Source organism: Urocampus carinirostris, chromosome 4, assembly GCF_059441175.1.
Source record: "Urocampus carinirostris isolate Australia breed hairy pipefish chromosome 4, RoL_Ucar_1.0, whole genome shotgun sequence".
Classification (NCBI taxonomy): domain Eukaryota; kingdom Metazoa; phylum Chordata; class Actinopteri; order Syngnathiformes; family Syngnathidae; genus Urocampus; species Urocampus carinirostris.
In genome coordinates this window covers 23058019-23083991 of record NC_142352.1, presented here as the reverse complement: position 1 = coordinate 23083991, position 25973 = coordinate 23058019, and the positions used below count along the sequence as shown (strand labels likewise).

Genomic DNA, 25973 nt, shown 5'->3' with positions numbered 1-25973 from the left:
GGTGTGTTTATCGTAATTATTAAGTAATTCATGATGGGATCATGATTTACAACATGGGTGCCAAACTCATTTTACCTCGGGGGCCACACGATAGAACAAACATTCTGTCGGGGGCCGGTCGAATAGATTAAAGAGAAAGAAAAAGAGAGATGAAGAAATAAGAGAAAGAGGGAGGGAAAAGGAGAGAGGGCCGGACAAATAAAGAAAAAGAGAGCGGGGAGAGAGCGTGAGAAACAAAAGATAAAAAGTCATGAGAGATGGGAAAAAGAAAGGGAGAGAAAAAAATAAATCCAAAGAGAAATAGAAAGACAGAAGGAGAGAAAAGAAAGCGCGAAGGGTAGGAAGAGAGAAAGAGAAAAAAGAGAAAAGGAAAAAAAGGAAGTTAGAGAAAAATAAGTTAAAAAGACACAGAGAGAGAAAAAAACAAAGAGCATCAAAGGAAGAGAAAAAAGAGAGACACAGAGAGTGAAAGAGACAGAGAAGGAGAGTGGGAGAAAAGGGGTGGAAAAGAGAGAGAGAGAGAGAGAGAGAGAGAGAGAGAGAGAGAGAAATAAATACAAGTACAGTGTCTTTGTTCAAAGCACCTGGCTTTGGCAACATCAAGTGGATATATTTCAACCTGCAGCTTGTTTTTCTCTTGCGCTTCTCTGAGTGTTGTCTCGCAGGCCGGATTCAATCCCTTAGCGGGCCTGATCCAGCCCGCGGGCCACCTGTTTGACACCTGTGATTTACAGGGTAAAAGTATCGCGATCGATAACGATCTAATACTAACCTGCATTTATTTGAATTGGATCAATACCAACATTCCCGGCATCAACTACCCTGAAAGTGGAGTTTACTCAATCAAAAACTAACCCTGAACCGAGGTTTCTGCAAACTAATTGTCTCAATTTTCAATAAACAAAGAGTTGAACTGTCATTGACATCTTGCCTTAGATATTCCTGCAATAAACATTTTGCAGTATAATGATTCATTCATCAGTGTGTTTTTTTCAGAAACTAACAATGAAAGGCAAACTCACTCCTGAGACAAAAAGGATCTTGCCAAATAGATATTTGCGATTGAGAGTTTATTCTGAACACACACAAATATATAATACTTCATACAAAAAAAAAATATGGCTACCGTCATAATAAATGCGATGGAATGTCTCTTGGATGTGTCGATGACTTCTCTACTTGGATGGTAAAGCGTATGTAAAAACAAAAAAAAGAGGATCGGCGCTATTAAAAGTTACTTTCAAAAAAAAGTAGAAAAGAGCAGAAAATGCACGATGCGATATAGCAATCCACAGGTCATTTGAACAATGTTTTCATTAAAGCCTCACATATTAAAACTTTACAAGTGATATGAAAAATGTACATATTCTTGTTTTTGTTTCGGGTTTACTGTACAGCTGGCAAAAATACCTCCAATACTTTTTTGATATTATTTTTTAATTCATTTTTTGTTGACTTTGGCAGTGCTGTAGCAGACTGGCTCTGCTTTTAAATATTTCATTTTTTTTTACGGCAAAAATATGTCAGTGTCCTCCAAAGTGTCCGCCTCGAGAAATGGATTATAACATATGCTTTTTTGTTCAAGAAAAATAAAAGATAATTTAATTGTGCGGACGACTGTGTGTAAAGTAATAATGGAGGATTGACTTTTGAGGGAGTGGGTGGAGGCAATTTCATCTTCCTCCGACAAAAAAAACACAGACAGCAGAAAACAGCTATGCTTTGACGACACTGTGGCAGAAAAATGATCCTTCGGGTCTTTAAATGCCCCAAATAAACAAAAAAAAAGACATCCAGAGTCCAGACAAGTCTTTTTAGTCGCTCCTTTTTGTCCATTTGTCGTCGCTTTTGGCCTCCATAAATAAAGCTTTAGCATTAAATTAAAAAAAAAAAACGGGGACCATCGAAAAATGAAAGACACCACAAACGGATACTGACACTCCCCTACTTACGAACATTGATATATTTTTTCTACACAAGTAATGGATATTAGATTTTCTGGGTCAACTCCTTAAATGTGTTTTCATATAATACGTCATGACTCAGCACAGATTAGATGATAAAGAGTAAAAATTAGTGGACAAATTGATTTTATTGGGTAGTGTTTGTGACTGAAATATGTCCAATGATTTAGGACAGATTAATATGAACAGAACCAGCTCGGTAGCCTAGATGGTAGGGCGCCCGCTCCGAGACTGGGAGGTCGCTGGTTCAAGCCTCGGCCGAGTCATACCTAAGACTTAAACATTGGTACACGTTGCCTCCCTGCTTGGCGTTTAGCATTAGGAATTGGCGGGTTTGGTCACCTAATGACTCCCAACAGCTCAGTTGGGTTGAGCGAGGGGGCTGGGAATCCCCTCCACTGAATCAATCTCCCAAAAAATAGTCAAAAATGACTCTAGCCACCTCCCAATTGGGGGATATGGCTGTGGTATATATATTTAATAGGAACAGAACAGTTAGCCCTCAAATCACGGTTTATTTTTTGTGGTTTTGAAACTTTGCGGATTTTGAATTGAGTTGTCTTTATTGCTGTTAATATCAATGTATTGTGCATTGTGCTCTTCAGCACATAGCACACAGCAAATGGGGTAAGTTGGGGAGGGCTTAGTGTGTGTGTGTGTGTGCTGGGTGGGTATGACTGTGTGCGCAACTGTGATAGACTGGTGGATACTGTCAACAGCTAGTATTGTATCGTCTTGTTACATTGAAAATTATTTATCGATTAAATCAGACTTTGAAGAAAGTCAGAAGAGCGCAAAAAAATGCTGGTCACCCCCGTTTTTTCGTGGATTATTATTGGGTCTGGTAAGATACTGAGGTGGCCTACTGCTAGGGCTATGCTACGTGAAAACTCTTAAGACCCTCTGCCAGGCCTGGATTTTACCAACACCAGCTCCATGACCCATGAAACGGATGATGTGGAGCTACAACCCGTGGGCAACCGCTACATTTGTGATTCTTGTATTTAAATCATTACAGAGACCTGGCTCAACCCGTAGATCCCTGAGACTTGACACTACACCGCTCTCTTACACTAAAAGGAGAAGCCCTCCAATTTCATTGTACTATTGTATAATGCCAATAAAGACCATTTATTCAGCCGCAAGTCAGTGTTCTGTGTTTTTACTGGTCGATTGAAAGTTGTATTCATGTTATGTTACTGATATCTTTCTGTTTTGTGGGTTTTGATTTCGGCCGTACTTTGTTGTCATGCGCCCCCACGAAAAACAAGTGATTACGATATTTCGAATAAAAACAAGCTAGTTTACGGTTTACAAGAAGACAATGCTAAATTTTGGTTAAAAGAGGTAACTAGTTTTCGTCATGCGGCGGCGCAGTGGTTAGCGCGTGTGCGGCACAGTTCTAAGGTCTTGGGAACCTCGTGTGTGGGTTCAAATCCAGCTACCGGACTTCCTGTGCGGAGTTTGTATGTTCTACCCGTGCTTGCGTGGGTTTTCTCCGGGCACTCCGGTTTCCTCCCACATTCCAAAGACATGCATTTCAGGTGGATTGGCCGGTCCAAATTGTCCCTAGGTGTGAATGAGCGAGCAAGTTGTCTGTCCCTGTGTGCACTGCGATTGGCTGGCAACCAGTTCAAGGTGTCTCCTGCCCACTGCCCGATGATTGCTGGGATGGGCTCCAGCACCCCCGCGACCCTACTGAGGATAAGCGGTGCAGCTAATGAGATGAGATAATTTTATCCTCGCCAAAAATTACTACAAAAGTTAGCGGCTTAAAAAAAACCCTGCACTTCTTTTTAATGGGAACAATAATAAAGTTTTTATGTGTAGAAAATGAAGCACATTTTTACTAAAGAAGAATATGCTATTTTACTGCATGGAAGAAGACAACAAAATTTGTTCAGTGAAGAAGAAGCAACTTTACAGTGTAGCAGAAGAATGATGTGTTTAGCATGAATTCTGTTTGTTATCTGCTTACATGAAACGTATGCTAGTTTATAAAAAGCTCCATATACTATGCGTCCCGACAAATTTCCCTCTGTGAATTTATATAGAATATTTTTCATGAGTGAACTGCTTTTAAGTATCCATTGCAGAAACAGCAAACCTATAAATAAAAGTTTGGAAAATACGGTTATTCCGAGAAATAAAGTTTTCGTGAAAAAAAATGTAAAAAATTCGTATGAGGATTTTTGAGTCGTAACTTGTTCGTAAGATAGGGAGTGTCTGTAAACGCCGTCCATGCTTGGACGAAACCCTCCCTTTGGCCTTCCATTTCCTCACAAGTGCATATCCGTCTATAACAATGGACACCAGTTCTTCTTGGTTTAACATTCTAAATTGTGACACACTTGTTAAGTGCAACGCTGAAAAGCAACCTGGACCGATGCTTTAATTCTTTAAGTCCTTGGAGGGTGTAGGTTTAGAAAATGCTGACTTGGGAAAGGGCGTGGGCCTGGACCTGGGATGGGTGTTGTGGTGGGGGCGGCGGTGGGTTCTGCTGCTGGGGGGCAGCAGAGGGCTGGGGGCTGCCAAGCGAGGCGGATCCGGCCGAGTGTGGCGTTCCGGGTGAGTGATGCGGAGGGGAACACTGGGACTGGTGCTGTTGGAGATGTTGGATTTGCTGTTGATGAATTTGCTGTTGCATTTGCATGTGCTGCATTTGCAAGTGCTGCTGCTGCTGCTGCTGTTGTTGTTGTTGTTGTTGCTGTTGATGCTGCTGCTGCTGCATGTGGTGCTGTTGGAGCTGCTGCTGGAGGTGGTGCTGGAAGTGCTGATGCTGCATTTGCTGCTGGATCTGCTGGTGATGCATTTGCTGCTGCTGCATCTGATGGTGTTGGAGGTGCTGCTGCATTTGCTGCTGCATAGCATGCTGCTGCTGATGCTGCATGGGTGGACTCATCTGCGACACGGCTGTCGAATGCGGCATGGTACCGCCAGAACCCATCTGGCCCAGCATCTGCGGCATGGCCGGCGACATTCCCTGGTGGGAAACGGTGACCGAAGTGACGATCTGATTGCCGCCGAGTCTCATCTGCAGGGGCTTGGGGGCGATGGCTCGGGGCAAGACTTGCTGAAGGGCCTGGGAGGCTGAGGGCATTGAGGGGTGCTGGTTGAGGGGCGAGGGCAGTACCAGGCCTGGGGAGAGGCTCGTGGAAGCCAGGGTCTGTTGAACTGACCGGATGGTCTGCGCTTCTGCAGATTCCGCCGCAGCCTGGTTCCAAGAAAAACGGCCACAAATCAATTAATTTAAGGTTTCTTCATCTTTTGTTTTCAGTACAAAGACAGAAATATCTGACCTTAGAGACCAGACTTGCGCGGTATGCAGCCAGGGCCTTCAAGTACTCCTTTTTGGCAGCCTCTGTTTTGCTTTTGTACACCTGCGAAAACACAGCGACAGAGAGCTCACTAAAACTCCTTTTCCACAAATCAGTACAGTTATTGCTTAAAGTGTCAGAATTGATTAGCTGGATTCTAAACACGTTTCCCTTCAAGAACAATGTTTTTTAACCTTTTTTCAGCAATGCAAATAAGTGCTCGATCAAAATACCCCTTAACCAGCGCAAGTCAATTTTAGTTGTAAAACTTTGGAATATTGGTTGGGCTAGATATCAAACTTACACAGTAACAGTATATCTTTCTCAATTTTGCAATCATTTGTTCTATTTTAGTTAACGTTTTAGTTACTTAAATTTATATCAAAAAGCAAAACACAAAATAGCCAAATTAATGGATTTGTTGAATTAAGATAATTTGATAATTGCATTAATAGTGTTTTTATTCAAATAAATATAATAATGTAAAATCTACTAGAAAATACATTTAAAAACAATAACAAAAATGACAATACAACAGCAAATAAACCTCAGCCCCGAGGAAAAAAAAAATCATTCTCAAATGAGTCTTTATTAAGAAAATATTTTGAGAAGAAGAAATGGTGTTGAGACAGATAATGAGATAGTTGTATTTCTTTTGTTTTGGACATAAAGTACCTGTTTCTGCTCCTCCCCAAGACCGTCCCACATGGATGCCACAATCTTGGACACTTCTCCAAAGGTGGCGTTGGGGTTCTGACCCTTAATGGCAGCCTGGGTGTCTCGGAAGAACAGGGCATATGCCGACACGGGCTTCTGAGGCTCATTGGGGTCCTTCTTCTTCTTCTTTTTAGGTGTCTTGGGTTTTTTGGTGTGATCGACGGGTGCTGGTCGCTTTTCGCCGACCACCTGCAAAGGAAATGGACTCAATCAGACGCACAAAATTACAGAATGTTCCATAAGTAATATCTCGGAAGCTATTAAGGATATAAAAACACATCTGGTAAATTCAGAAAGCTTGTAATCTCAATTTGTACATGGAATGTTCAAAGATGTTCAATGTAAGCACCATTGGTCACACGACACACATCAAGCCAAAAGTCAAATTCTTGCCAATCATGTTCAGGCATTGCAGTTTCAATGGTAACTTTGACATGCTGGAAAACTGAATAAAAAATAAATTGACTGAGGAAGAGTCTGGTGACTTTATTTTCCAAACGAGTGAAGTGCCCCACAATGTAGCCTCAAGTCAAGTCATGTTTATTTGTATAGCCCTTAATCACAAAGAGTCTCAAAGGGCAGACCACATATCATTGCAAACCATAGACTATTATTACACCAACCCCTGATCTAAAAGCTAAATGAGGGCAAGGAAAAACTCAAAAACCTTAACATGAGGAAAAGGAAGAAACCTTGAGAAGGGACCGCACATGGATTGGACAGTCTGGGCAGAATGGTCACCATCTCATGTCCTGGCTACCGAAATCTCACACCATGAGATTTATTTTGTGGGGAATTGTGAAAGGATTTGTTCATGTATTCCAAGAGAGGTGGATGAGCTGAAGGTATGAATAACAGAAGCTGCTGCAACCATTGACAATGTAATGCTGAGTCGCTTTTCACAATAATTTAACTATCGACTTGATGCGTGTCGCGTGACCAATGGTGCTCATATTAAACATTGAGATCACGAGTGTTAGGAGGAATGTAAGACCCTACCATCAGAGAGTCAGACCTGATTTTAAAAAAAAAATCTTTGTCAAATTGCCACCAAGACTTTGGGAACAAGCTGAATTTATAGAAAACTCTAAGATGCAAATATTTGCGCAGTTCCTCACCCTGTTGCCATCGTCCTGGTCATCTTCATTGATAGAGCTGGAGGGCGAAGGCGTGGCGGACTTGCTTGCCGGTGGCGATGGCGAGGTGTGGGAAATGTGAGCTCCGCCCATGTTCAGGTTCAGCTGTGAGTTGAGATGCGACTGGTTGATGGTTGAAAGTTGATTACGCGAGATCATCCCGTTGGGCCCGCTGATGTTGGCGATAGACTTCATCAGCATGGCTGGGTTAGAAGCATACTGGCGGATATGGGTCGGTCCAACGTTCTGTGGGAATGAGGAAAAGGGGTTCATGATAAATCACGCTTTATGCTCCATTTTTTATGTGTAGCTGGTGTTTGTGCAGGTTAAAATAGGAGGCAAAAACATCATCTAGAATATTTAGTTGATTGAGTGCAGCTTGTAAAAGGAAAGGACTATAAGGCACACCTAAAAACTTCATGTTGGCCAGAAATTTAAAAGTGCATCTTATATTCCACAGAATATAGATCCAAACCTGCCAGCCTTTAACTCATTCAATGTCAGACATTTTAGAAGACTTACATAAAATGTATATATATATATATATATATATATATATATATATATATATATATATATATATATATATATATATATATATATATATATATATATATACACATGGGACATATCAAAATAAAGGTTGAACTCTCATCTTTCATTCAAAAGAGTTTATAGCTTCTCCAACAGTATTAGTATTGTTTTTTTTTCTTGTTTATGGTCTCTCAGGAACTGTCCTCTTATGGTTCATATCCTACCTCTTAGATAGGACACACTGTGTTAAATATGGTTGAATGATATCTGAGTATTTTAGTGTTATCTGTGGTGTTCCGCAGGGTTTAGTACTTGGCCTCCTTCTTTTCAGCTTTTATATGCTTTCAGTATGTGATATTATTTGCAAGTATAATATCAGTTTTCATTGCTACGCAGATGACACTCAACTATATCTCCCGATGGAGGAATCTGCCACACTTAACTGTGGAAATTTGGAGGCCTGCCTCACTAAGATAATAAAAATGGATGTCACACAACTTATTGCGCCTTAACTCTGAAAAGACCAAAATGTTAGTCTATTGAAATGCCGTGACTTGTTGTCAAAAACTGCACTGAACATTGATCAGGGGATGGTGTAATAATCTGTGGTCTGTGCAGCCCTTTGAGACTATTTGTGATTAAGGGCTTAACAAATAATCATGACATCACAGTATGAAAAAATCACCTGAAAAGAAAAAAAAGAAAGACAGGTTGAAGCCAATGGCTTATAAGAGACCCATTCCCAAAATAACTTCTTCAATCAATCATACATCGTTTCATACATCATTATAAAAATTGTTTGTTATCCATTCAAAAACGACCACATTATTGAATCATATACAGTACAGTATTTTACAGTTTCTGAGAAGTTTTTCTTTTCTCATTCTTCTCCTCCTGACTCTCTAAAAACAATAAAATGTGTAATACCTGTGACAAACATGCATTTTCTCATCAAAATGTAAACGTTTAAAGTAGGATTGGACGTGCATCAAGAGTGAGCCACAAGAACCTGACCAGACCATTGCTTTTTGAAGCTCGGATGACATCAGCCTAATCAAGGGTGTACTCAAGTGTCGACTGTTTGATGAAGACCAAGATGGGATCTCGGCGCTACTCACACGGAATGCCATCTTGGCGTTGCTCTCACCAAAGTCGCTACGATGAGCATACTGTATTTGCAGGACAAGGTCAAGCTGAACATCAATATTGTGTCTTCTTTGGGAGGCCGGTTCATGCTCAACACAAAGCCTGCCAGAGCAAAACTTTCACTTGGGATCTTTTTTTTTTTGCATAATTGGGATACCCCAATATCTAACTGATGCTATCCATAAACACAAGAGCACTTTGCTTGCAAAATTAAATTGTATTGCAAAATCACTGAACTGATGCACGAACTATGCAATAACCGATGCATAAACATTCGGTCAGTATGGCATTCGGATTCCCTCGGGCACCACATTTCTGCAGATGTGCACAAAACTTCATCCTTCCCTGACCAGACAATGACAATGGAACTTTGTCATCTTTTGTTGTAGAGGTAATGTCCTATTACTATTTGTCCATACAACACACACTCATTCCCCGGAATAAGGAAGCCACATTTCGAAGTGGGGGACTAAGATCTGATCAAGGCCATTTTCTACAATCTAGTGATGATATATCATACTGAAACCCTTCCCAGAGGCTTGATACTTACTGATCAGCACCGTCAACGCCTTTAAAATAGTTTTAAGTGAAACGAAAAAAATATATATTTTTACAATTTGGAGATCAGTATATTTACATGTTATGGCACTGAAAGAGTAAAGAGACTATGCCTCATTAAAAAATATATTTACTATCTTCCACACAAAACAACTGGATTCATCAGTTTTTTTTTCTAAAGCACCTTATGCAAGGTGCATGTTTTCGCATTGATTGCTGCTTGGTTGAAACCAAGAGCCGTCCCTGAAGACCACCAGCCATATCGGAGAGCTGACATGGAACAGAGGAAGAGATGTGAGCATAACACAGGAAGGTGATTTGTTCCCTCTGGCTGACTCCATCTGGTATTCAGCGGCACAAACTCAATCTGCACCTAAATCAACACATCATAAAGCAGCGCATGAGGCTCCATTGAAGTTGCCCATCTTGCAGAAATATTGTGACACCTTTTAACTCATTCAATGCCAGACGTTTCTATCAAATGGAAAAAGCCTATGCCAGCCAATTTTTGACATTTTGACTCCTTTTTGGAGGCAGACAGAAATACTATATACCTATATAGGCAAAGGACATATCAAAAGCATGCTGGCACCCTCACTTTCATTAGATAAAAGGATGTATTTAGCTTTTCCCATTATTTGGTAAACGGCAGTTGAACATTGCTAAGTGTCTTCTAAAAACTCGTTTACAAAAAAACTTCAGAGAAAGAATGCATTTCAAGCAGAACTTTTACTTTGGTGCGTTTTTTTCCCCGCTTTTTTTTTCATTTGTGATATCTCGACCATCTAAACAATACTATACTTCCAATACACACGATTTCGGCCACCATGGCGTCCTTCCTCTCCGCCCCGAGGAAGAAAAAAGGGACTATGTCATCTTTCTTAAGAAGAAAAGTAGTGTTTACTGATTGTATGAAACCGGAAAACTGTGAATATATCCATATCTTTGCTACTCTGACCACACTGCTTCACTATGACTACACTCGCCATATGGGGCTGCGTACACAATTCAATTGCTGAATACAGAAAGCAAGACTAGGAAGTGGTGGCTTCCTCAATGTGTGGACAAAGATCTTCACAAAGCCCGTCCTGCCGTATAATGAGGATTTTTCAAATTGAAATCATTCCCAGAAGCTTAATACTGATGAGCTGCACCAAACCCTTTAGAACAGTATTTTAAAATAAAACAAAAAAACATTTTTTTTTAAATGTTTTGGCACTCAGGGACAATGTTTATGAAAACGTATTGATATATTATTATACTACTGCGTGAAGGACAAAATATACTGTTTTCACTTATTGCTTATCATACAGTACTATCGTTGGAGTGATGGATGGGCTTGATTAATGTGGCATGAAGAGGTTGTCAAGAAAAAAAAGTTTTGTTTTCTCCAAATATTGAATAAAAGGAATACACAACCTTGTGAGCCTATTTGCATAGCAACATCTCTTCCAAGTGTTTTGTCATTACGGAAAACGTGACGGGTTGCTGTTTGCGCCGTAAAAAGGAGGCATGCTGAGCTCATTAGTCGCGGCCATCTGTATGGCAATGATGCAGGTCGGGCAATGGGCCGTTGCCGCCATTTGTTTGGAATATGCTGATTACCTTAAAATGTTATTCGAACAATACGTTTTATTCTAAAAGCAAACTGAGGGTGGAACCTCAAACCTCAAACAACCTTTAACTGGGTTCATTGTTAAGAAAATAAATATCAATAAAATGCACCTTTTTAATTGCAATAAAAGGAACACTTTCTTTAGATATGTCAAATGTATTTTCAATTTACTGTTTACCAAACTTGTTAATAATAAGATGTTGACGCATACGTTCAGTTTAACTTAGGAGTAAATAGTCTCCTAAACCATTTCCATCGCCAAAATCTGAACAACACGTATGTAAATAGTTTTGAGACATATCTCTCCCCATAAAGGTAATCTGTAGCCTACATTTTCAGTTGCAGGAAGTTCTTCCCGTTACAATTTACGACTGGGAAACACTACCTTCATTTTTCGCATGGCCCATAATAAATGTCAATATTGATAAATAATCCTTGCAGTAATACACATTTAATAGTACCCGGTTTAGATGTAGCATGCACATGTTCTCTTGGGAGCGACCTGTAGGGATCGATGACGCTTTATAGGACAGTGTCATACAAATGAATGCCAGCTGCCGTTTATCACGATGGAAAAATAAATGCAATGGCCAAGCAAAGCCACCAGAGAGCAATTTCAGCGTCATTTTCAAACAGACTTATTATGAAACATGGCAACAGTTTCAAACATTTAGAACCACTTTAGCCAAAATTCAAGCAATCCTAGAAAACACATGAAAATTCAAGCATTTTCAAGGATTTCTAGCACCCATATGAACCATCTCTACAATAATTTAATTGGAAAATATACAAAATTAGTCGCTGTATTGGAATTCCAAAAACACATTACAGTACTCCGTAGTGTAAACATTGGCTTGTTGGGATGGATTACAGGACTGCCATTGTATAAACAGTAGACCATTGAGCGTCCAGGCCTTACGGAGTTTTCACGGTATGAAATAAGATTGTTTTTTCGGCCCTACTTTATGGCATTTTGCGGTGTTTATGCATATGACTTGTTAAGTCGCAAAGATGCATGTCTGTTATTTGTCAACGTCATATAAAACACTGATTTACTATTCGGCATAACGAATGCCAATATGGTATTGGCTAAACTCCCTCCCACATTGCATTTCCATTTATTCAGGACAGAATGTTCTTTGCTTTGTAAATACTTTACGAGTCGAAAACACAATAATGTATTTTGTGCACAGTCTCTATTCATTTTGGGCGCTCAGGCTTGCAGAAATGCTAAAGAAAGAAGCAAAAACATAACTACGAAAAAAAAACGTGCAATCATCAAGTAATATCTAGGAGGCCCATGCATCTTAGTCAATCAATGATCAAGACTATTATTAAAAAATAATAGGGTGGTTAAAGCAAGGACAAATTCCAAAGGCATTACTTTTGTTCCAATGGTTTACAAAGTAAATGCTCATTAAAATCATTAATTGAGACGAGCATTTTATCTACACTCCATTTTTATTTTACAATTCATTCACCCTTTTGCAACAGATTGTGTCTTGAAATGACAACAAGTTTGAACAAACCTACTTTCTCTTCCACATCATTTTCGAAGCAGATAGCAACAATGGAAGCGAGGCGCCTGACAGCTCGTATCACCACATAACGGTAACAGCCAACCAATCATCTCATCTCTCACGATAGACTCAAGTGCGCATGAACGCATCGCTGGCGGTGCACGGCGCTCACCGCTTCTCCTTTGCATTTTGATTGCGGTTTTGTCAGCATTTTGATAGTTTTGATAGTCTGCGTCAATCTCCAAGTAAGTCCTTATCTCTGGTTCTTACAATCCAAACACGTAACAATGTCGTCGTAGGTGAATGTTTATGTACTTACATTAAATTCCAGAGGACAAGCCGGTACTTTTTTCTACATTTTAAACACTGCAGCTTTATATACGGTGCAGCTTCTTCTCTTTTTTTCAGGGAGAAGAACAGCAAAATTCGCTTTTCAATGTAACAAGATACCGAAGTGACGTCTGTTAACAGTTATGAACTTGGAGATTAATTAGATTATTCATAAAATACATAAAACGATTAAATGGGAAATTTAACAATACTTTATATAATATTTACAACACACACACACACACACACTATATTTCAACTTTTTCACCCACAAATCAAGTACTCCATTTACACATCTCAAATGAATAGCATTGGAAGTCATCTATCATCGGCTTCATGACAGGTTGGATAAGCTTCCTTTAATCCTTGAGGAACGATTACAAGTGAATACATTTGTCCGGTACTGCGACAACCTCTAACGACAAGAACTCAAAAACCATCTTGCACTTTTCTCCGCAGTATGGTTATCCTGGCAATGTTGTCCAAGAAAGAGGGCTCACATTTCACACTACGCAGCCTTCATTTGTGTTTTCTTTCACCAAAGGAATAGATATGTGCTCTTCCTTCTAATTGTCATCACCACATGATCAGATAACGCGTGACATAAACGACTTGGAGCAGGACTGAAAACAGCGCACCTGTAGGTGTGCGCAAGGCTTAAAATCTAAGAAATGGATGTCAATTTGTTTATTTTTATGACTGTTTAAGGCTGCAGTTCAGGAGTACACAGACAAAACTGATTTTTGTTCTTTCGAGCACGCGGCTTATAATTTCATGAGCTCCTTAGTCCATAAATTACAGTAGTAAAACTGAGCTCTGTTTCATCTTTATCTTTTGCTTAATTTTGAAGCCTCTGCTGCCATTCTAACAATAATTTATTTTAGCGTCAATGGCTTAGGGAGGAAAAAACTTTTGTAATTGACATACAGTATTATAATGAAATAGTTTTGGTAAAGTTTCCTTTAAGAGGGCACAGCAGCGCCTGTACTTCCTGCAGAGGATGAGGAGAGCCCACCTGCCCCCACCCTCCCTCATTACATTCTACAGGGGCACCATAGAGAGTATCCTGACCAGCTGTATCTCTGTGTGGTGTGGCGGCTGCAGCGCTACCGACTGGGGTAGTGTGAGGAGGGTAACGAGGACAGCAGAGAAAATAATCGGGACTACACTTCAGAAGCACTGCCTATCCCATGCTAAAAACATTACCGGTGACCCCTCTCACCCCCATCATGGACTGTTCACTCTGCTAGCCTCTGGGAAGAGGTACTGCAGTGTGCGGTGCAGGACCACCAGGCTCCGCAATAGTCTAGTCCCCCTGGCCATTAGACTGTTAAATGGTCAATCTAACATATAGTTAACTTAAATCTAAACGGCTGCTAATCTGACTTTTGCACTACTGGCAGTTTTTTTTTATAGCTTGCCACTCCTTGCACATTGCTCTCTGCACTATTGTAATTACAGCGTTATTGTTACAGTGTTAATGTTACTGTGTACCTGACTTGTTAACCTGACTGCCCATTTTGCACATCTGGTTAGCTACTCTTCTTGCACTATCGGCACTATGGTAAAATACTATACGTAGCCAAAATACAATACAACATTATTTATATCTGTACATTCAAGGAAACTGTGGGGGTCAGATGCATCGACATTTCGTTCTGTATACACGTGTACTAGAATGACAATAAAGTAGATCTGAATCTGAATCTGAATCTGAATTTAATCCTTGAGGAACGATAACAAACAAATGCAATGCAAACCACCAATGGGAACACCTCATAAAGACACGTCAAAAAGACACATCTGTGTTGCAATCTGGCACCATTATTAGTACGGTTACCCTGAGGTTGTTTTCTCGAAATATAGGGCTCACATTTTATACTTTCAGCGCAGGAGTAAATAGGTGCTCGTCGTTGTAAATGCCATCTTGTATGGTCCATGATCCGAAAACAAATTGCAGCATTCCAAAACAACACAGCTGAACAGTAAGGTGTGCAGGGGCACGGCGCTGTTTGCTCTCTGCATCCAATGCGTCAATGCCGAATTCTCCACGTGGTCTAAATTGAAAGAAATGGATGTAAATTATTATTGGGCTGATTTGTGCTGGACCCATCACAGCTTAATATGACGTTCCAGTGTTTGGCTCGATAGGAAAAATATACCTGAAAACTAGACCCTAGAATATTAAATCAGCCAACACGACTTGTTAGAAAGTTTCCGAGAATTTATTTGTCACACTGTGTATATCCATCCATCCATTATCCGCACCACTTATCCTCAGTAGGGTCGCGATGGAGCCCATCCCAGGTATCTTCGGGCAACCCTGAACTGGTTGCCAGCACTGTGTATATGTTAATGCCAATCTCATTGATATTGACTGCTGCAGAGACTAAGTTAGCAAACAATTGCGGCAAAATGTGTTACTTTTCTGTACTAGACTTTTCCCTGCCGATTTTTGTAAGAATCGAGTACATTTTATGTTTTTCTAAGCCCGCTGCTTTAAACTCGGTGCAGCTCGTACAAAGACAAAATTGAGTTGTACGAAATAAGTTCTTAAATTTGAGCATGCAGCTATTAATCATGTTTGCTCTGTCGTTCGGGTTTTCCGCTAGTCATATACCTTACATAATGTCACTGAAAAAAAAAAAAAAAAAAAAAAATGCTTAGTGCATTTCTGTTACGGGATGAAAGTCAGAAAATGAAAACCATCTTGGATGACACTCGAGCTTTCTACAAAGATATCACTAAAATAAAAATGGAAAAAATCAGAATTGATGGAGAGTTTATGAAGAGAGGCTAAGCTGCAGGGGCACTGAAAAGAATGTTAACAAGTTCAATTTCCATTCAATCAATGGGTAGAGCTCTTGGAAATGTTCTGTGGCAACAGAGGGCTAAAAATCATCTATATGGTAATTACGGGTGGATGAATCCCCCCAGTAACTTTCGCCAGCATGAAAGGTCAGTCCTATTAAAGATAGTTTATCAGCACTCTGCACATATTCCTTTACTGGCCTTCTAAATGGCGACATCGTTTTTATTTTTAAAACACTCAAACGTGCACATGCACACACATGCATGCACCCCCTCCCGTCTTCCATTTTCTGCCTAAGCCAAATGAGAAAATGCAATTGTGAGTAACGGGATAGCCACAATACAGTTTCAGTCCCCGGAGGGCCGACTTAATTTATTAGAAATAATATGACGTAAAAGTCAAATGTAATTAAATATTTTTTTTGTATGGATAAGTATGAATGGCGCCGATGGAGCGTAGGGATAGGTGCAGTGTTGGTTCACCTTTTCCAGGACCAAATTCAAGCACTTTTAAGGTCTTCAAAGCCGTTTTTCCAATTTCTCCAGTAACATTAAAAGAAAAAATATTTTGCGGAGCCACATATAAATCTGTAAATTACATATGGGATTGTTAATCTTGCGTGTGCATTTATCTAGTTATTCCATTTTTATATATTGAGTCAATCAAGAACATATTTGCTTTTGAGACTCTCCTCATATAGGTGTTAGCTTACATTTTCAGTTGCAGGACGTTGTTCCTTTTACAATTTACCACAAGCTTTATAAACTTTCTTTCTGCTTTTTGGCCATATATTTCACTGTTTGCAACTTGTAATTTGCAGAATAAGATTTATTTTCGGTGCCATTTTGTTCACTTTCACTTTCGTTCGCTGCACGTCGCCGAAATGCACTTTGGCACCGAAGTGTTAACTTCGGCACTGCACTTGCAGTGCACACTTGATTTTAGGAACTCGGCTCCAAGTCAACCTCAAGCTGCGTAGTTCAGCCGAATTGCACAGTTTGGCGCTTAAGTATGCACAGCCGAAGTAAATTTTTGTGTTAACTTTGGAGGAGAATAAAAGCTTCGAGTTTATTTTGGGCTCAGTTATCAAATCAAGTGAATTCTTCGGGTTTGGGCGGGTTCCGGTTTTATATACCTGCGACTCAAGTCGGGTTGGGCAGAATTTCTTAGCCCAGATCTTACCTTTACCTCACACTAAAACAAATTGCATAGTGCCCAGTTGAGGTGTAGCATGCACCTTGCATCTTTGGTGTTACCCGAAGGGGGCGGTGATAGGGCGAGGACAAAACCGTACAAACTAATAGTAGCTGCAGCAATGGCAAAGGGAAGGCATGAGAGAGCAGTGTCAGTGTCATTTTAAAGCAGCCTTGATGAGAAATATTACACTGATTTCAAGCATTTAAAAGCACTTCAACCAAATTTCAAGCATTTTCACTTCACAAAACACATTAAAACTGAAGCATTTTCAAGGATTTCAAGCACCCATACAAACCCCAGAGTAAATAAAATCAGTTTCAGGAGTCGCATTTGCAACATCAATTAGTGCCAGCCATCATTTTTCTTTGGAGAATATTTCACAAGCCTCCTTTCCCGCTGCCTTTGAAATATATCATTTACCTACTTTTTTAATGTCTCTTTTCTCTAAACACGGCAACAAAATGAAAAAAACACAAAAAAAACCAAAGTTGACCTCATATTTTCCCGGCTTTGAGCATTATATTGGAGTGTTGTGTACTGATCCAACACAAATCGACTAAACCCTGCCAATTCCTGAGGTAGTATCGTAAATCCTTTTTACATAGCCTGTAAAAGAAACCGTTTTAAAACGTTTTTATTTGAAATCGCAAAGAGCACCAAAATGGAATGAACAGACATAGTTCATAGGGCACTTGTAAATCTTCTGAAGTAGGGTCAGGGGGCATTTTTAAGGCATACTCTAAAAACGTTTGTTTTACCTTTATTTGTAAGTTCAAATTTTGATTTATTCATTTAACTATCTGACCATTTATTTATTACAGGCTCAAGTTTTTGTTTAACAAATAAAAGTGCCTACATATGTTGGCCTGGAGAGCGATGGGCGCTACCAAGTTGTACTTGCCCATGACACACCACAGGTACGGTTTAGGGATCCAACCATCCAACCAATCAACTGTCAAATTATAATTTTAGAAATAATGTTGCCATTAATTGCACAACTATATAGATTAAGGACACGATCAACTTAATTTTGCTTGATACTTTGCCGCCATCATAAAAACTGCATTAACTTTGGGTTCTGTCCTACATAGACCATACATTTTTCCATTATCAAACATTTTTTAAAAAGGCGAAAGGTAGCCATGAGGGTGCAATGAAGACCCACATGTGGCTCTACAGTCGGATTAGCGGGCCCTGAAGTTTATTTATTTGGTGATAGACCACATCTTCTTCTGTTTAGCCAATCAGGATGCAGAACACAATGCATGATAAATATCCGCAAAGAAAAAAAGACATGACGAGTAAAAAGCCAAACAGTAGAGAATTACTGTGCGACCATTTTGAAATTCACGACACAGACAAAGTGTAAAAACAAACAGGAAAATATACTTAAATAATCTTTTCAAATAATAAATTATGTTTTTCTAAAATAAAATATTGCTTATATAATAGAATGAAAATACATTTTTTTTTTGCAATTGTATTATTTTTTGCTTGCATTCAATATAGATGGATGAATTTTTAGAATTATTTTCAGATGGAACGACAAATGTTTCAAACGAGTAAAAAATGCATGCCATTTTAAATAATGTTGAATGTTGTCTTATTTTATTCATTTTACCCAAAAAGTGAAACATACAACAAAATAAAGAAATAACTAACTACTACACCCCCCCAAAATAAATAAATAAATAAATAAAAATAGTTAAAATCTGGAAAAATGACAAAGTAGATATTTCCGTGAATCACCCATTTTTTAAGTCTTATTTTGGTTGATTTCACTTTTAAAAAAGGAAACAATTTAATACAACTAGGGAACAGAACCATTTTTTTGTGCAACATACATTAAAACCCTTTAAAAAGCTAGTAAATCTCCAAAGTGTCCTATAAATACGGACGCAATTTTGACCATTTTTATCACCAAATACTGTTTGCAATTTGAAATTAGCTTTTAAAGCCGTCACTGATGTTAACCAGGCAACTTTCTGTAGAGGCCACTGCTTATAATGTAATTATTTATAGTCCCTTCTTCCCCATTGTTGCCTATGAATGTCACTTCCCTAAATTACACCCACCAAAAGTCCACGAAACCTAATCTTTCAGATGCATTATGGGCATTATAAACGTGTTATTGTTATTGTGTGGTAAATCACAGAATCAATCACGCAAAAGGTCAGGCCAAGACTTCATTATAAGTACTGGACGGCCGTGTGATTATCTGTCATTTCTGACCAAGCCCGCGTAACACACACTCTCTGTCAAGGCAACAAATGGACTAAAAGAATAAATATGTATGGCTCATGTCAGATGATTTCAGCTGCAACGTTCTTTTTTTAATGAATCTAGTCAATCGTGATGCTTTCATCATATTTGCATTAAATCGTGAAAACATACAGTAATCATTGGTATGCGTTACCGTACAGGGTAAACTTGCACAGTGCTTTCTTATAGGTTAAACAGTCTCTCCATTTCTTCACAAATACATGATAGATAATGGAGAAAACAGAAAGGCAACACAATACGATTCAAAATCTTTTACGTACGCATACATATTAAACCGAGGTTATTGACGCACATGTGAAAAAGTGGAGAGACTGTTTAATGTATCAGAATGCACTACACAAATCAGTGTTGTGGCACTGTAAAAATAGTGTGATGATGAGATAAGCTCTAATGCCTTTTCATACGTCATCAGTGCCACTAATGGTACAATGCTAATGCTTCGACGCTGTCACGCCTTTAGTTGGGTTTGATTCCCATTGCATTAGAATGTACCCCTCTCAATGTCACTTGCCCTATAGTCCGGTGCCTTATGAATGAAACATATATGACTAAAGACTATATTTTGGGGGTCCAGTTCACAGTTCACGGCTTATAGTGTGGATGTTTGGCCATTTTCGTATATACTGGTATATACTGGTAGATATTCATACTTCAGTATGCACCAATACTGACACAAGGTTGTGTTGTGATGTTACACTAATACTTTAAAGATATTACAAAAAATAATGTCAGCAAATTATAAGGAATACAAAATATTGTCATGATTACTAATTCAGATCACCTTGAGCAATCATGTGGCGCCTGGGTGGGCGCCTTCTGATTGGCTGGCACTTCTCTCTTAAGCGCGCTGCGTCCAGAGAACAGTGTCAGAGTGTACATTTGTAACTCTGTGTGTTTCTCCTGATATCCCGTTCATTTAAGAACTCTGCTTACCCGTTTCTGCCTGCCTCCGATCGACCTGTTTCCGTCCCACGCTTCGATTTCCTCTCCAGCCCCGGTAAACACGGCCTGCCTGATTTCCGCACTCCGATTGCCCACTCCCTCCGAAGCTATCTCCCCGGGGCCGCTGCTGACGTCTGACGGCCATCACGTCTCCAGCAAGCCCTGAACGATTCCTTAATAAAAGAACTAAAACGAATGCTCTGGGGTCCACTGGTCTGTTCTGGTTTCCTGATAAATATAATACCCTAAGATAAGGCCGTGATACACAACAAAACTGATAACTAACATTTTGTACAATCCACATACCTAAAAAACATGTTAAACATATATACAACTACACAATATATATTTATTTCAAAAACTGTAATGTATATATTTATAATATATAATATTCAATGTACCCAAAGGATGAATATTATAGGGATAAAACATTGCCATAGCAACCAAAGATAACCAACTTTTACAGGGTCTCATACTGGTGAAAGGGCAAGAAGACCTGGTATCCTTTGTTAATACCTCGGTAGGGCTGCAACAATTAGTTGACGTTGTTGACACAAATAGATAGTAGAATAGTCGACAATGGAATTCATTGTCAACTACATTATTCTAACAGACGGAAGCATCTCTATCCGAATATAATCTTTACCGAGTGTTGTACATGCGCAATAGTGTCTCTGTCTCGAGCCGTAACAGAAACATGCAGGAATGGCAGCATCATTTCGCACGCAAACAAAAACATCTAATTTTTTGGAGCATTTTAGCCAAGTAACAGCGAATAAAAGGAGTTTGCAAAGCAGACCTTGTGTATCATGGCAGTAGCTTGGTGAAGCACTGACTTTCAAAAAGCACATTGGTCAGTCGAACGAAACGGAGTCTGACTTGCCTCAATACAATTCAAGTAACGTTCAAGCTACTACGGCTTTGATAATGTGATGGTTCATTTTCTATGCGTACATTTCACGATAAAAGAGAGCATGTGTCTTGTGCCAGACTGTGCCTGAAAATCATATTTGAAATGAAATGCATGCAGTCCATTGTAAAAAAGTCAGTTGTTAAAACGTTAAAGACGATAAAACTCGGTTGTTAAAACCATTTGATTTCAAACTGTTGATAAATGATATGTTCTTTTGTTACAGACTTTGCAGATGGTCACTGAATGCATTTCACAGAATGCATATATTGTTTGTATTATTTACTTTCCCTCTGCTGCTAATGAATCTGTCCTTGGTTTACATGGATATCTGTTTTGCCTGATTTGATTGTATCAATTATTTCCCTAAAACATGGACAGAGGTTTATTTATGGATTTAGGTCTCTCCTAACTTAGCACTGTGCCTGTTGTTGTTTTTTGTAACAATATGCAGTATGTTGAATAAAATACATTTTTTTTGTTAATTGTCATTCCAAACAAAATTAAATCACCCAAAAAAAATAAAACTTATTTGACTATTCTATTATCCGTTTCCATAGTCTGTAACTAGTCAACGATTATAAGTGTCCTTTCTTGTAGCCCTATATCTAGGATGCATATTTCTTTGCAAAAATATTCACAATAGTGTTTGATCAAAAGATGCAAAGATTGTTTCGTTTGACGGAGAGGGATAACAACTCGATTCAACCGTTTTTTGTCATTTGCATACACTTGAATGACAACGTTCATTTGATGAATGTGCCATTGATTCCCATTTTTGAAGCAAATAGAAATCAGATATGTATTTTGTATTACCTTCCATTTAGTTTGAATCCATCGACTTTCCAAAACATGTCCCAGTTCTTTTCGGTTTTAGTTACACTTCTAGTTAGTATTATAGCTAACCTGAAGAAACTATTCAGCCTATCCTGACTATCTTGACAGGTTATCAGGCAAGAATGTATTCCCATTTCAGACACAAAATTCCAGCTTTCCTGTGACCCTGAAAATGGAAATCGTTAAAGAACATGAATTGGTGGAGGAACCTGACAGTAGTAAACAGAGATTGGGTTACAAGACATATACTGTATGTTTGTAATCCAATCATAAAAGGACAGACTGAGCCAATTTTCTCCATGTCCTTGCACATGTCAAGAAATGGCAAAGGCACCAGGTGCTCTTAGAAAATAGAAACCACGGACTCTCGCTGTGCAGCTGAGGAGATAGGAGGGGCAGAAATTGTGAATAAAGCTACACTGGCAAGCTGTGCCCTCCAGTACGATTGGATTGGAGTGCAAACGAGAGGAAGGAAACATACCGGGAAACAGGAAAAGAAATGAGAGTTCGGACCTTGTTAGGAGAGTGGATTAAAAAAATATTGACTCTGGATTCGGGCTCAGCGTCACCTCTAAAAAGGTGAAGAATTTGCAGGATCTACGCAGTGCAAGAAGAAAATGGAAATAGCGCAATGCTCTGAAAAGCGATTGAAAATTTTGCAAATTAGGACAGTTGTATTCAGAGGCTTGCTTTCATGTATTGGACATTGGTGGGGAAAATAAATTGATATGGAATAGGACTAGAAGTAATACAATTGACAAATAAATTATCAAATTAGCTGTCAACTATTCCATTACTGTCTATATATCTGTAATGATTACTGATACACTTCACCTGTGCCCACTCGGACTCTGATTGGCTCTCTATTTAAACCCACTCCTATCTGTCGCCTGTCGTCAGTCCGTCTGCGAACCTCAGTTTACTCTAGGCAAGCTTTTTTTTTGACCCTGACTCACACCTGTTTTTTGCTCCTGTCTTTCCCCCAGCTTCGACCCGTTTTTGATCCTGACCGCGTCTACTTTCCCGTCCCGGCTGTCGACCTTTTTTGTCTCCAACCACGTCTACTCTCCTTTCCTGGCTTACGACTCGCTTACGACCCCGACCACGTTTTTGCTCTCCTGTCCCGGCTTCTGACCTGTTTTTCCGTTCCCGACACCGCCATCACTTGCCAGGAAAGTCCTACTTCCGTGTTCAGTGCGACCTGCTTCCCGCGCCCAGCGATAACTGGATCGTGGGGGCAACCCTTTCCTTTCTTCCAATAAAACTGAGATCAGAAATGTTTTAAATACAAAGAATTTCAGTTTCTCGAATGTACCAATGATGTTTTTTTGTTCATAAATCACAGGTAAATTAACTTACTGAATTTAGGCAAAGAATTGCTGATGTCCGAATTTAACTTTATCCCACCTAGCACCAGATGTTTTTTGGACCATTTGTCAGGTAAATGTGGTTTGGTCAGTTATCGACCAGATTCAGTCTGAATACAGATGTCTAAAATCGGTTTGTGTGGTCCAAACATGGTCCAAATTGAGTCCAACAATTGTTCTATTTACCTCAAATGATGTGGTCCAGATTTAGTTTCCTATCACAAAAATAATTGAAAGACGTCTTGAAAAGGCGCTTTTTAACCAAATGAAGACGTGTTTTGAACAGAACCTCAAAATATTTTTCATGTCTTTTAAATATCTTCAATATCCATTACCTGAACCGCTTATCCTCAGTAGGGTTACGGGGGTACTGGAGCCCATCCCAGCTATAGTCGGGCAGTGGGCACGGGACATACACATTCACACCTAGGGACAATTTTGACTGGCCAATTAACCTGAAATGCACGTTTTTTGAATCTGGGAGGAAACCGGAGTACACCGACGCAAACCCGGAGAGAACATGCAAACTCTGCACAGGATGGCTGGTAGTTGGATTAAAACCCATGACCTCAGAACTGTTCTGGGGACGCGCTAACCACTCAGCTGCTGTGCCGCCCTTATCTTCAAGATTTCTTTCCTAAATGACATAAATTCCCATTAGAATAACTGACTATTGACCATATATTCATTACATACACCTAATATGGGAAAACCTGCTCATGTATGTGTTATTACTTTAAATTATAAACTGTTTTTCGGGTCACATTTCAAACAGTTATCTAAGAGGTGAATGATTTTGAGCTGATGCTTAATGTGGTGCGAGAAAGACTAAACTAGTATTTTTTTACACACTGGTTTCAGCAGCCCTACATAGGAGACAAGTAGTCTTTGGAGCACACCTTCACCCTCTTTTAGTGGGTACAGATTTGAAATGGTCTTGGGTGATTAGCAACACAAAGCTTTCAAAATAGTGTTTAAAAAAGAACTTGCTTTGTCTGGAAAATACTGATCTTTTGGTGTATTTGAAGTGTGTCTGAAATGAATAATCTAATTGCAACATTGCTTTGGTAATTTATTGGTCCCTGCAGCCATAACAAAGAAGTGAGCTTGTAATCATGTATATAAGCTTGTCATTCCTTTATCAGCATGCTGACAAGAATGACAAAACACCCCTCTCGGGCCCTCGTAAATCACTGCTTGCTAACTGAGAACACTACTTATCTCCTTTCTAAAGTTCCCTCTTGGAGATAAAAAAAGGCAGGTGAAAGGAGCAACGATACCCATTGTAGCAAAGCTTTTGGGGAATCAATCCCATTTCGGAAGAAATTGAAGGACAATCACCAGTTTTTCCCCTCTCGGCAGAATGTGCGATGGCCGATAACGAGAAGCAACCTACTTTCTCAGCTCCAATCAGACATATGAGCCATGCAAATGGTCTTAAAGGAGGAATAAATGCCAGCGAATGAAAATCTAATCCTCCAGCAAGTCGTGAGAACGGTCCGGAATGTAATTGTGTCAAGGTTCCTCCAGATGTACCCAGCTTAACTGACCGTGAAATGAAAATTCTTTAGGCACAAGCCTTGTGGGGCCCTCACTTACTGTACGGGATGCTTGAAAAAAAAAAGAAAAAAAAAAGAAAGGAAAAAGCAGCAATTATCTCGTGGGCCCTAGAGAACGGAGGCAGGGAAAAGGAGCTGTTAAGAGTTTATGGCCCTTCTCCTCTTATGGAATGTAAATAAATGCAGTGGAAATGGGAAAAATATGAAGTGAACAAAAGTTTACCAAAATAAAACTTTGCTGACACTTCGCTGCCCAGCCGAATACTGCCCCTCTTTTCAATACGATTGTGGGCCACATTAGATATTTTTTCAAAATTCCAAGGACCAAAACTGGTGTGAAACTGGCCATTATTTGGACTGATACTAGAGGTTCCGTACTTTGCTTCTCAGTGGTATTAGCACAAAAGTTTGTATAATGTAAATGTCTTACATTGACAAAAAAACAACACGTTAACCTTGATTTTACATTTTTTTGTCAGTATTATGTCTTTAAATGCCTCGTTTAAAGTTTATTCTTTTGGTCCACTGAAGAGATGAGCGATATGACTATACAGACGCTGCCCTACTTACGAACGAGGTTCTGGACAATTGCTCGTAAGTAGAATTTGCTCATAAGTTGCTTCAGTGCTATATTGTGTATGTTAAAGGTTTATATAAGTATGTTTAAGCCTTGTATAAGTAACCTGTATTGTTTTGTACTGAAAAATAAACTTTTCTTTAAATAATATACTCTGTAAAGATAAATAAAGTGAGGTTTACCTTAGTTTTGGAAGATGGGCTTCAAAGGTTAGGCTCATTCCTCCTCTGTGGTAAAAAAGTGGCTAAAAAAGGGATCCAACCGTTTTCTCAACCGCATCAAGCGTTCTTATTCCACTTTCATTTCAAAAGAAATGGCTCCCCTCTCCGTTACACTTCACAGCAAACATATTGAATGGACGCACCAGATATTAAAACATGAAAGTGTCAAAGTTCTTCGATTGTGTTTGGATATATAGTACCGTGTGTATACACACAAAATAAGAAGAGAAAGCGGATTTCTTCTTCGGGGTTTAAGCTGGGTGACCTCTCACAGCGCCACACTCCGGTAGCGGCAGAAAGAAGCACTACAGTACTGTCCTGTAAGCGGAAAAAGGTGCACAATACAAAATCTAACTTACAGCGATGTCCGGATATTTTTCAACATCCCCAAATAAAATGTTTATATCTACCGTGTTTCATAACTTGAGTGT

General features: G+C 39.4%; 1 protein-coding gene across 1 annotated transcript in view; it reads right to left on the bottom strand.

Moving 5' to 3' along the window:
• Positions 1–1049: 1049 nt before the first annotated feature.
• Positions 1050–25973, bottom strand: part of tox3 (TOX high mobility group box family member 3) — a 77992-nt gene continuing 53068 nt past the window's right edge. The window contains exons 4-7 of the mRNA XM_088333917.1: positions 7117–7380; positions 5957–6187; positions 5264–5344; positions 1050–5178 (exon numbers count right to left, since the gene is read on the bottom strand). Of these exons, the coding sequence (XP_088190043.1) occupies positions 4387–5178; positions 5264–5344; positions 5957–6187; positions 7117–7380 (1368 nt within the window). The 3' untranslated portion in view covers positions 1050–4386. The remainder of the gene's footprint in view (positions 5179–5263; positions 5345–5956; positions 6188–7116; positions 7381–25973) is intronic.